The sequence below is a fragment of the Chiroxiphia lanceolata genome, chromosome 24 (genome assembly GCF_009829145.1).
Source record: "Chiroxiphia lanceolata isolate bChiLan1 chromosome 24, bChiLan1.pri, whole genome shotgun sequence".
Lineage (NCBI taxonomy): Eukaryota > Metazoa > Chordata > Aves > Passeriformes > Pipridae > Chiroxiphia > Chiroxiphia lanceolata.
The window spans coordinates 1,429,691-1,440,896 of NC_045660.1; the positions used below are offsets into that span (position 1 = coordinate 1,429,691).

The 11,206-nt window shown below is 51.4% G+C and overlaps 1 protein-coding gene across 1 annotated transcript in view; it reads right to left on the reverse strand.

Annotated features, from left to right (window-relative positions):
• Positions 1-10,381, reverse strand: part of LOC116797991 (transcription factor HIVEP3-like) — a 72,741-nt gene extending 62,360 nt beyond the window's left edge. The window contains 2 exon segments of the mRNA XM_032710040.1: positions 1,936-7,602; positions 10,366-10,381. Coding sequence (XP_032565931.1) covers positions 1,936-7,050 — 5,115 coding nt within the window. The 5' untranslated portion in view covers positions 7,051-7,602; positions 10,366-10,381.
• Positions 10,382-11,206: the final 825 nt, after the last annotated feature.

Below are 11,206 nucleotides of genomic sequence, written 5' to 3' on the forward strand. Positions count from 1 at the left end.
ACGACTAGTGCTTGCTGGGAGCTTCTGCATGCATAATGGTACAAAATATCAGAGCCTTTTGACATCTTCTGCTGTGTTACTGACAACTTAGAGTTACACAAAGAAGTAAATATTGAAGGGAAATAGCTGGAGCAGAGTTAAGTGAACTTTCAGCCTCGGATTGATGCTGCTGCCACACACGTCCTGTTAATCACCCACCATGCCACTTCCTAATCTGTGCCAGCCAGATGTATTTTAAATATTAAACTCAGGATTTCACTCCCACTGATCAGAAATTCTTCCTCTGCTTGGCATGAATTCAAGTTCTCTTCCCTGAAATTACCACACTTCCTGCAAACCACGTTCCAGGCTGGATTTAGGCTCCACCGTTCTCCAGGTGAATTTGGCAGGACAAACTCTCCCTTTTGCAAATTGTGCCACGAAAACCTTGACTTGCACCACCAGTCAGATTAGAGGGGGTTTTTTAACAGGTTTATGAGCCTTTGGAGCAAATGCATGCATGAAATGTATATTTTGATGACGAAGGGCTGAACCTTCCTGTCTGGAATTTAACCTTTCATTTCGAGGTCTGAGGGTCTCCTATCTCTGAACACACCCTTGGTGGGCACTTTAGCACCATGTCAAAGAGCAAAGCTCGGAGAAGCACAGGCACTTCTACTGGAGAATGAAATCAAGGGTGGTACAACACCAGTCAGATCAAATCCCTTGAAAAATAGTGCATAAATATCAAGCCTCGGTGTGGTTATTGCACTGCTCAGGTAATATCTGCCCTACGGCCCCAGAAATCTGCCTTTTGGATTTCTGCAGAAGGATGATGGAAATGCTGAACAGAAATAAAGATTTATTGAATCAAAGCAACTCTACTGTGTATTTTAAGACATATTTATAAGCAGCAGCTGCAGCAGCGATTATGATAAATTTAATATTCAGAGTTCATTTCATGATACAGAAATAAAATGAATAATCCATCAATATAAATTGACTTGAGATGAATATCAAATTGCCAGATCTTTAGAGCAATTCTGTTGGCTAATCTACACGAACATGATCTGGATTAAAGGGATCTGTGTGGTTCAGCATTAACCCAGAGGGGTAAATCTGGCCTTAAAATGAGATACAGAATATTAGGCAGCTCACAGAAGCGTCTTAAAGACTTCTTTGCCCACATGGCCACTGCCATTGGGAGCTCTGCCCCTGTGAGCTGTTTGCCTTGCTCCTCTAAACTCTAAAGCCAGGTCTAAAATACCCTTGGAGAGCTGGGAAAGCAGGTGGACAGTTACAGACATGGAATGGACCCCACGACACGGGTGTTTAACAAGAGCCCGTGTCTGACCTCCTGAGGCACTTTTAGAAATGTCACTGCATGCCTTCACACTTCTTCAGGGCCCTAAATACACTTGCAAATCTCCCTTTAATATTTTTAAATACTTTTAAGCATGCCTCTCCATGTTCATTAATGTGAGATGAGCAGATGCACAACCAGGCAGAATCCCATTTCCCCAAGGTAATCCTTTCTCATTTAGAACAGGCAAAATGGAGGGAATTAGAACAGCATTTATGAAAAAAAAAAAAAAAGAAGAAGAAGAAGTTGTAAAACCATTTGAAATATCAAGACAAATGCAAATGAGGTGTAATCCTTTGTGCTTGAGCAGGGGTGGTTGGTGGTGAGGTGGTGATTCCTACAAGCTCTTTTGATTACAAGGCAAGTAGAAACTGGAGAACAGAAATGTGGAGCCTTGGAGCTCACCTGCCTGCTCTGGTTTTTGGTTACAGTGGGGTTTTGCTTCCTCACTCTACAAGTTTCACCGAGAACAAGCTCTTCCCAACCCCAGAGGGGGCTGAGTAAACCCCTATTAACCCAACAACAGCAATTCCCCGTCCCTCATCCCCCTCTCCCCACGTGTGGATGAGGAGAAATAGATAGGATTGCATTACCTCTGTCATTTTGGGCTTCCTGGAGCTGGCTGGGACCAGCCTGCCTGCCTCCGGACGGGGAGCCGTGGCCATGGTGTAGGTCTCCTTGCTCACCTTCTGCTTGGACCTCAGGAGGGACAGGGCTGCCTTGGTGGAGATCCCGGGCAGGTTGGGGTTGTAGAGGCTGATGCACCAGCTGGCATAAACCGAGGAGCGCCGATCCACTTGCTGGATGTGATTTGGCTTGATGTAGTTTAAATAGCACCAACTGACATTAGTGGTTGTGTGGAGGCTGGGGAACTGAAGTACCTTCTTCGTGTCTGTACCTTCTCGAGACTTCATTGCACTCTGGGTGCCCTCGGACGGCGGGGCAGTGCTCGGGGGGTTTGGTGGAGACGGCTCCACCTGTTCTTTGGAGTCTTCTTTCTTCACGGGTTGCAAAGGTGCCTTGCTGAGGAACTGTTTGCCAGCTGGCTGCTCATACTCTTCCAGTGCCTCAAAGCTTGGAGAACCTGAATGGGACACAGCCTGCTGCAAACTGCTCGGGGTTTCCTTTGGCTCTGACTGCTCTGTGGACAAACTAGGTGGTGCTTCAACCTCGACCCTGTCCTGGCTTTCCGCAAGGAAGTGAGATTTCTCCTGCTTTTTCCCTTCCTCTATTGCACTGGGGGGCTTCACCACTTCCAACTTCTCTTCTGCTTCAGACACTTCCTCCTCTTTCACTCTCTTCTGCTGTTGTGTTTCCATCGTCAGCTCCAAGCTGCCGGCTGGGGAGAGCATCCTTTTGCTTCCCCCGACCGTAGCTGGGCCCCCTTCCAGGCCGAGGACGCTGTCGGAGGGGCAGGTGAGGGGCATGTACCCCTTGCGCTCGGGCAGGGGCAGGGGCACCCTCAGGTAGGGGCTCTGGAAAAGGCTCCTCTGCTCCTCCGTGATCATCTGGGCCAGGTCAAAGCCCAGCCCGTGGACGTCGGCGCTGCACACCAGGGCACCCTTGGGCGGGCGGTCGTTGAATTTGGGGAGGACAATGGTGGAGGAGCTGCACTGGGACTGGGTGACCAGGATCTGGGAGAGGGTGGTGTACATGGCGCTGCCGTAGGACGGCATGTTCGTCTGGATGCGCACGGGCACCACCAGGGACACCATCGGCTCCGAGCGCGTGGGGACGACCAGCTGGGTCACCGTCACGGACACCGAGGGGCTGGCAGTGCAGGTCAGAGGGTGCAGCCTGCTGTCAGAGTCGTACTCTGTGCAAGGGGAGAGGCTGGAGGCTCCTGCTGCCGGGAATAAACTGGATTTGAGCTGTGGTAAATGTCCACCAGCTTCACCTGGCAAGTGGAGAGCAAACTGAGACTGGAGAGGCAGAAAAAAGGCTGAGGGGATGGGAGAGGAGCCAGGGTAGTGCACGGGCAGGAATGAGGGATGCCTGAAGGACACCTCGGCGGGGTGAGACATCAGTGGCGGAGCGATGTGGAGCGGGCCGGGGTGGATGAGCGTCTGTGGGAGAGGCAGTGGCGGGGTCTGGAATATGGAGGGAGGGATCTGGGGCATGGAGAACTGAGCAGAGAGGATGTCAGACATGGTGTGTGCAGCAAAGAGCTCTGCAGACTGCCCTGGCTGCGGCAGGAGGTGCTGGTAGGGGAATATGGAGACCTGCGGGGACAGGAACTGCTTCTCGTGCAGCGTCAGCTGTGGGACGGGATGGTGGAACACCTGCAAGGCCTCCGTGTAGGGCGGGCTGTAGGTGGGCTCAGGGCTGTCCTTTGGCTGGCTCTTCTCACTGGGGTAAGTCCCGTGAGAGGGCAGAGGGGGTGAAGAGCTCGGCTGATGGGGCAAACTGGTGGAAGAAGATTTACTTGAGGAAGGAGCTGGATCTTCTGTCTCCGTCCAGCCTGCGGGAGCCGGGTCTGGGTCGTGCTCTGGGTGCCTGGTGAGGGACGCCTGCCGGACCAGGAAGCATTTCCTCCTCTCCTGGGAAGCCGAGGAGCTCGAGGGGCCGGGGGTCGAGGCAGGAGTGGACGACAAGCTCCCGTAGTCAAACGATTTGCTGCGTGTCTCCGACATCTGGGAAGGGTGGGACACGTTGGGTGTCTGCTCAGAGGCAGATCTCCGCATTTCCCTGGAGTGGTGATGGTGGCTCGGGACCATCAGCATGTGTGAGCCGACACCAGGAGGCTTCGGGTGGGACTCGGAGGGCTGGCTGCTGGGCTCTGGCTTACTGTGATCATCCCGATCGAAGGACACGGAGTGGCTGGAGCCGTGGGAGACGCTGCTCTCCTGACTCGGGCTGCGGGTGAGAGACACGGACTCGAAGCTGGACTCCCCGGAGGACTGAGCCATCTCCGCCAGCCGGAGCCGCTTCTTTTTGGGTGGGAGCTTCTCTGCAGGGAGCTGGGAGAGGGTCTGGCTCCTCTGTGGCCACTGGAATTCCTCTGTTTTCTCTGGCTCTTTTGGAGGAGGTTCTGGCTCTGTTTCTGGCCTGTCAGGCTCTTCTGTGACCAGAATCTCCGGCACCTGGATGTTGTGCTGCCGGACCAGCCGGGGCTGCAGGGAGTGGGGCGGGCGGCTGTGCTGGGGCGTTGGCTGTGACGGGAACTGGGACAAGGGCTTGTCTTCTTCCAAGCTGCTCGCCTGCTCGATGGAGTCAGACTTCTCAAAGGAGCTCGTGTGCTGGATGACAGAGATCTCCTTGGAGGTAGTTCTCCTCTCCTTGCCCTCCCCGCTTGAGGTCGGTTTGGTGTTCCTGGGATGGAAGGTGGCACTGACGTCAGAAGGGGCAGATTTACCCGGATCTGCTGGTGACTTCATGGATTCACGGGTCAGGTTCAGAGCGACATCCGATGCTGCTGGGTTTGCAAACTGAGCCCCTGGCCCGGCGCTGGAGGAGGGGGTGTCAGACACTTCAAAAGCTGGAGGCTCCTCATCGTCACCAAGACTCTTCTCCTTCCGCCTTTTGCGGAGCGGGGTGAGCTCCAAAGTGCTCCCCAGCTTGTAATGCATCATCTGGGGCCACGGGTCGGGATCTGCAGCGCCTTTCTCGGTCTCTGAAGAGGGATGGGAAGCGGAAGAGCGAGGCTTGGAGAGCTGCAGTTCTGAGCAGTAGTACTTCTTATGGGCTTCATAATTGTCCCTTTTCTTGTAGCGAGCACCGCACACGTTGCACTCGTACATGAACCCTTTCACCTTGGGGCCCTTCCGTGACTTTTTGGTAAGATCGCTTTCCTTGGTTTCAGGCTCCTCGGGAGGTTTGGAAACAGTCTCTTTGTTGGCAGAGCCGACCTCCTCTGAGACATATTCCACTCCCAAGGGCAGCTCAATAGCTGGTTGTCGTTTTAGCGTTCGAGGGTGAGAAGAAAACGCTTGACTGCGGCTTAAGACTTCAGGCTCCATGATGTGATCATCAAATGAGTAGCTACCTCTAAAGGTGTGTGGGGAGCTTATAGTGCATGCAGCAGAAGGCATTGAGTGGCTTCTTAGGAGAGGCACTGTCTCTGTGGCACTGTGGGATTGCTGAAGTGACAACAATGATTGTTCGGGCTTAATTTTTTCACTGTGGGATGCCAACACTTTGGAAGCATCCAACTGGCTACTGGAACCAGACTTGATATCGAACTGGAACGGTTCTCTATATACACCAGACTTTGGAGATTCGATGCTGCTACGTCTAGATAAAGAGCTTCTTCTAGGCTTAACACTATCTATTTCACTGGTATCTACAACAGCTTCGTTAATTGTAATTAGCTTAGTGATGTGTTCAATCACCTGTGTTCTAGGCACAGACAACGGGACCATGCTGGGCTTCTCATCCGTGGACAGGTGTGGAAACCCCTGGGTGGTGTTGGCAGCCAACGCCGCCGTCCTTTGCCCGATTCTCCCACACTTCCCAAAAATAATCTCTGCATAAGATTTGGCGTTGGTGTTCGGGGGGCTGATCTGCTGCTCTGCACTCTCTGACCTGGAGAAGTATCCTGACTCGGTGCTGCCTTTGCTGCCGGGGCTCAGGAAAGCCTGTTCATCGATCACCTTCTTCCTCTCGCTCAGGCGGAGCGCGAGCTTCTGCTTGATCGTGTGGGTGTCCTCGGATTTATGGCTCAGGGCGTGGTCTGACGAGGGCTCCACGAACTGGCTGCTGTCCTCCAGGGACTGGGACATGCTGGAATGGGACAAGGAACACCGGTCGTGGCTGGAGCCTTGGCTCCCTGCACTCAGCAAGCTGCTGGACAGCAGGCCGTGCTTCTGCCTGGGGGAGAGCTCGACCGAGTGCCCCGACATCGCGCCCGTCTCCTCCTCCGAGTCCGTGCTCTCTCCTTCTGTGGGCTCCTCGAAGTCTTCCCCTCCGATCCTCTCCATCTCCAGGCTCGATGGATACATCTCTGCTCCGATCCCTGAGGCCAGCCCAGCTTTTATCCGATGAGCGTGAGATTTCCTATGTTTGTACAAATTGCTCTTAGTCTTAAAAGAGAAGCCACATGGAATGCAAGGGTACGGCCTCTCGCCCGTGTGCGACCTGATGTGTTTCTGGAGCACGCTCGGCTTCGCACAGGGCCTGCTGCAGTATTGGCAGATGTACTTGCCTGGCTTTTGGGGTTTCTTTTCCTTCTTGTGCACTTCCTCGGCCTGTTTTAAGGAAACCTGGGAAGGGCGAGGGATGTAGACCTTTTGAACGGACGGCATGTCCTCTCCGGGAATGATCTGCGAGTGGGAAGGCAGGAGCTGGCCGTGGTGAGAGTGGAGCCCGGGTGATGAAAAGGAGCCAGAGGGCCCCGGTCTCACTGGATCAACTAGCTGCCACGTGGGACCCTCGAGGACATGCTCTGGCTTCCCCGGGGACATAAATGCTGGTGACAGTGCGTGCTGCTGAAGCTGCGAGAGGTGGGGAGGGTGTTCGAAAGAGGAAGGCTTGGGTTGCTTCTGATGTCCAGTCTTCTCCTGAGACTCCTCTCTTGGAACGGGCAGAGGGCCAGAAAAGTGCTGCTGCGATATGATATCTCGGAGAGGGGTTCCTTGGGAAGGAGCAGAGGTGCCCTGGTACGTAGTTGTGGATGAAATACTGGCTTGGAAAGCCTCTCCTTTGGGAAGCCTCTGTCTTGGACTTTCCTCAGCCTTTTTTGTGCTCTTCTGGCTTTGTTCAGGATCCATGACCTTAAAAGGGTCTCTGAATGCTATTTTGGGAAGGTTTTGGCAGGCTTCATTTACGAATAATAAAGGTCTCCTCTGTAGATTCCCTGTTTTGCCTGCATTTGCTACGGAGCTGGAGCCGCCAGGAGATGGTTGTTGATTTAAGATTTTACTAAAGTGTCACTAGTTGCTATTTGATTCAAAAAAAAAAATGTTTCAAGGTCAATAAAGTTCACATTGGTAACACATGACAAACTACTTCAAAGAGAGAAAACTTTCCAAAACTTTTAGTCCAAATATTTTCCTTGTGAACTTGGTTAAGGCTTTAAACCTTGCCATTTTATTTCAGTTGACAGTGGCAAGCCTTCAAAGTCAAGATGCAACCCACAATGTGTCTCTTGTTTGTTATGCAAACCTTTGAAAACTTGAGACTTTAGTGCTCATCTCATAAGGATCTTTTTCTTTTTTTTTTCCCGTGCAAGGAAAATAACACTGAATGGTGTATGTCCTCCTGTGTCTTCCTTCTGTTCCACTTTTGAGTTCAAAAGCCTTGGAAAAGTATTTCCCACATTTCTGTAATTACATCCAAAAGAAAAACAAACAGAGAAAAAAATTATTTCAGCTTTTGTATTTAAGTAATTAAATGCTGCTAATTCTGTGGAGGATAACAATAAATATTTTGCACAAAAATAATTCAGAATAACTAACTGAATGTCTCCCATTCACAACACATTACATTTAATGGCAATCTAAACATAAATTGTACTCAGTCAAACCTCAGGGACTCAATTTAATGCACACATGACCTGGCTCTGTGCAGTAACCAGAGACAGGAACTTGAAACACAGACAGTTTGGAAAAAAGTATTAAAAGGATTTCAAACTCGAATTCCTTCTAATCTCCTGCAAACATTTAGGGGTTTAAAATTGTTGTAATTATATTTCCCTTCCAAACTGACTACACAGGAACGCTGCCTGACTCCAAAGCCTTGTGCAGCACATCCATTCACTGACAAACAAGCAAATCTTTGCTGCATAAAATCCTCTCCTGAGCTCACAATAATCTCCAATGTCATTTCCAGCAAAAGCAAGTAAAGAGGAAGCACACACAGGCTTTTACTGAAATGTTGCCTCTTTAATTTCCTGCCTTTTGTCACCAAACAATGGTGCAAAATCCAATTTCTGTGGCATATTTCATAGAGGGGAGTATCAAAATTGGCTGCTTCTGAAGGGGGACCATGAGCGTGGATGGAACCAATAAAACCCATCACCCTTGTCAGCAAATACAGCTGATGAGGAGACACTCAGGGAGGAAACACTCTGATTGCACTGGAATAAAACAGCAGCTCCAAGAGATGGACTAGAAATGGGTGGGATACTCCTGAGGAAAATAAGGATGGTGCTTTTTAAGTGCAGAAAATTGATATGTGTGGTTTCCAATGAGAAAAGATCTCTGGTCCTTCTCTGGGAAGCTCTTGGCTGCCTCAGGGTGCAGGCCCTGCTAGGACAGTTTGATGAGGGGACATTGCTCCAAGCCCTGAGCTCTGACCCTGCTCTGTGCAGGGGGAGGGAGCCTGGATGGGGCTGCAGGGCCAGCCCAGCACTGAGACTGAGACTGGAGCTCTGCAGTGGCCCAGCTGCATCCTGAGGAGCACCAGTGAAGAGCCAGCAGGGGAGGCTGTTGGGTTCAACACAGAGTCCTCCCAGGATCCCCCACTCCCTATCCATTCCTACAGCCCTGCACTGCCCACACTCCATGACAATGAGACAGGGGGTGTAAGGTGACATAATTTAATTTATACTCCCTTTTCCATGAGAAAAGGGACATGGGGTATACGGTGATTTACTTCAATTTAGTAGAGTCTAAAGATGTAGCAACACCCTGGGACACATCATGACCAACAAGACTTCGAAAAACTGTCCAAAAACTGTCTGTTCTTCAGCCAACTCACCTTAGATGGCCAAAAGTCAGGGGGCCAAGTCCTCGGACACAACCCCCTGTACTATCCCTGACACAGGCAGGTGCCAATGAGGGACAAAACAGGGGCAGTGCCCCCCACATTAAGGTCTCAGTTCTGGGAGGTTTTTTTGCCCTGAGATCCCATCTCTGACTGACTGGATTAGTGGCTTCTCTTCCTGGCCAGTTGTGACACCCAGATTTAGGGAACTGGACAGAAAATCAGTCCTACCCTTAAACATCACCTTCTTTTCCCCAAACACAGGCTCTGCTCCCCTCCAGCACAAGCTTCAAGTTTGCCCAGGACCTGCAGAGCACCTGCTCTTGCCCTGACTTGCTGAGGAAGTGCCTCATGTTTATGGGCTCGTTGCTCTGAGGAGGAATTCATTACATTTTGAACCCCCTGTTTAGTTTTGGCTCCTCAGTGCTGACTAACACCAGCCATGGTCTGGGCTGGACTCAGAGCACTGCACTTCCAGCACAGCACTAACTCAAGATCAAAGACGCTGTGGAGCAGATTTATGATGTTGATTTTTGCCCAAGCTGCTGTTCTTTGCCCCACTCACGACACACACTTTGTAAAGTGGATTTATCAGAGGCTTTCTCAGCAAGCACAGAGTGAAAGCCGCCTCCCACGAGCTCAAACACTCACATGTCAGAGCTCCCAGCTCCAGAGTGCCTGAAAAACATCTTAATGCTGTGTTTTCCCCTATGGGCTCCATATCAACTCCTAAGTGTGTAACAATCAGGGTTGCAAGGAAGCTCCTTGAGATGATTCAACATCACCCAAATGCTCAGCCCACCTGAGGAACACATGGGCCCCAGCTGGCTGTGGAGGAACTCTGCAGGAAAGTTTAATAATCCAAGAACTGGTCAACAAACAATCCCACCTGCTGCCTCCAGCAGCCAGCAGGGCCATTCCAGGGCACTTCAGGCCACTTTGGACAGATTTTTTCCCATTACTGGAAATGAGACTCCTGGAATGGCAATGGCAAAGGATAACTCTCCTGGTGGATGCAGTTAATCCAGGTTGACACCCCTCCAAGGAAAATTGAACAGTGCAACATTAAGTGGCAGAAAGGATGAAGCCCAAGAGGGTTTCTCCACTCTGAGGTGTGGCAGAGGAAGGGAATAAGCTCCCAAAAAGCTGGTTGAAGACGCCCTGCCCAGTCCAGATACAACCCAGAGTAGCTGAGCAGTGTCTCACTGCACTCCATCAGAGCAGGGATCTGGTTCCTGCTGCTCTCCCTGTGCCTGGGACATCCCTCCAGCTGGCAGAGAGCACAGGGCTGGTGTGGTCATCCCTCCCCAGAGCTCACAGGCAGCTTCCTGCTGGCTCCTCCTGGAAAGCCAACGAGACTAACGGCTGGAAAAACCTACTCTTCTTTTTCTTCCTCATTTTTCTTCCAGTTTCTGTTCTCTGCACCTCAAAATCTCTCTTCAGACTTCAGCCTGCCAATATTTATTACATCTTCTTGATTCTCCCCCTTTTTCTCAGAAAAGGCTCATCTTTTGGTTTTACTTTCACCTCCTCATGACCTGCAGTTTCTTCTCTGCCACGTGCTCTGTTTCTACTGGGGCACTTGGGGAAGAGGGGACTGAGGGCAGAGCTCAGCGGGGGCTGCAGCTCCTCCCCAGGGGCAGCTCTGATTTCTGCTCTGGGGGAGCAGGGACAGCAGCCAGGGAACGGCTGGAGCTGTGTCAGGGCAGGCTCAGGTTGGATCTCAGGCAAAGGTTCTTCCCCCAGAGGCTGGTTGGGCACTGCCCAGGCTCCCCAGGGCAGTGGGCACAGCCCCAAGGCTGCCAGAGCTCCAGGAGGGTTTGGACAACGCTCTGAGGGACAGGGTGGGATTGTTGGGGTGTCTGTGCAGGGCCAGGGGTTGGGCTGGATAATATTTGTGTCCTTCCAACTCTGGAGACTCTGTGAGTCTACAATTCTCCACTCTTTTTGCTCTCTGTTTCCTTCCCACGTGCTCTGCTCTGCTCTCTCAGTACAAGAGCAGAGCTCCAGCCTTGTGCCAGAGCTTTAAGGAACAAGTCCCATGGATTACATGGCACATGGTTTCCAGCTGCTCCCATTGAACGTCTGTGGCTGAATCCAAAGCATAGGCACTAAAACTGGGGATTCCAGCTCTTATTTCCATTCAAACATCATTTCTTTGGGTTTCACTTGAAATGCAGTGGAGTGAGCAGGACCAGGAACTGTTCCATCCCCAGGGAG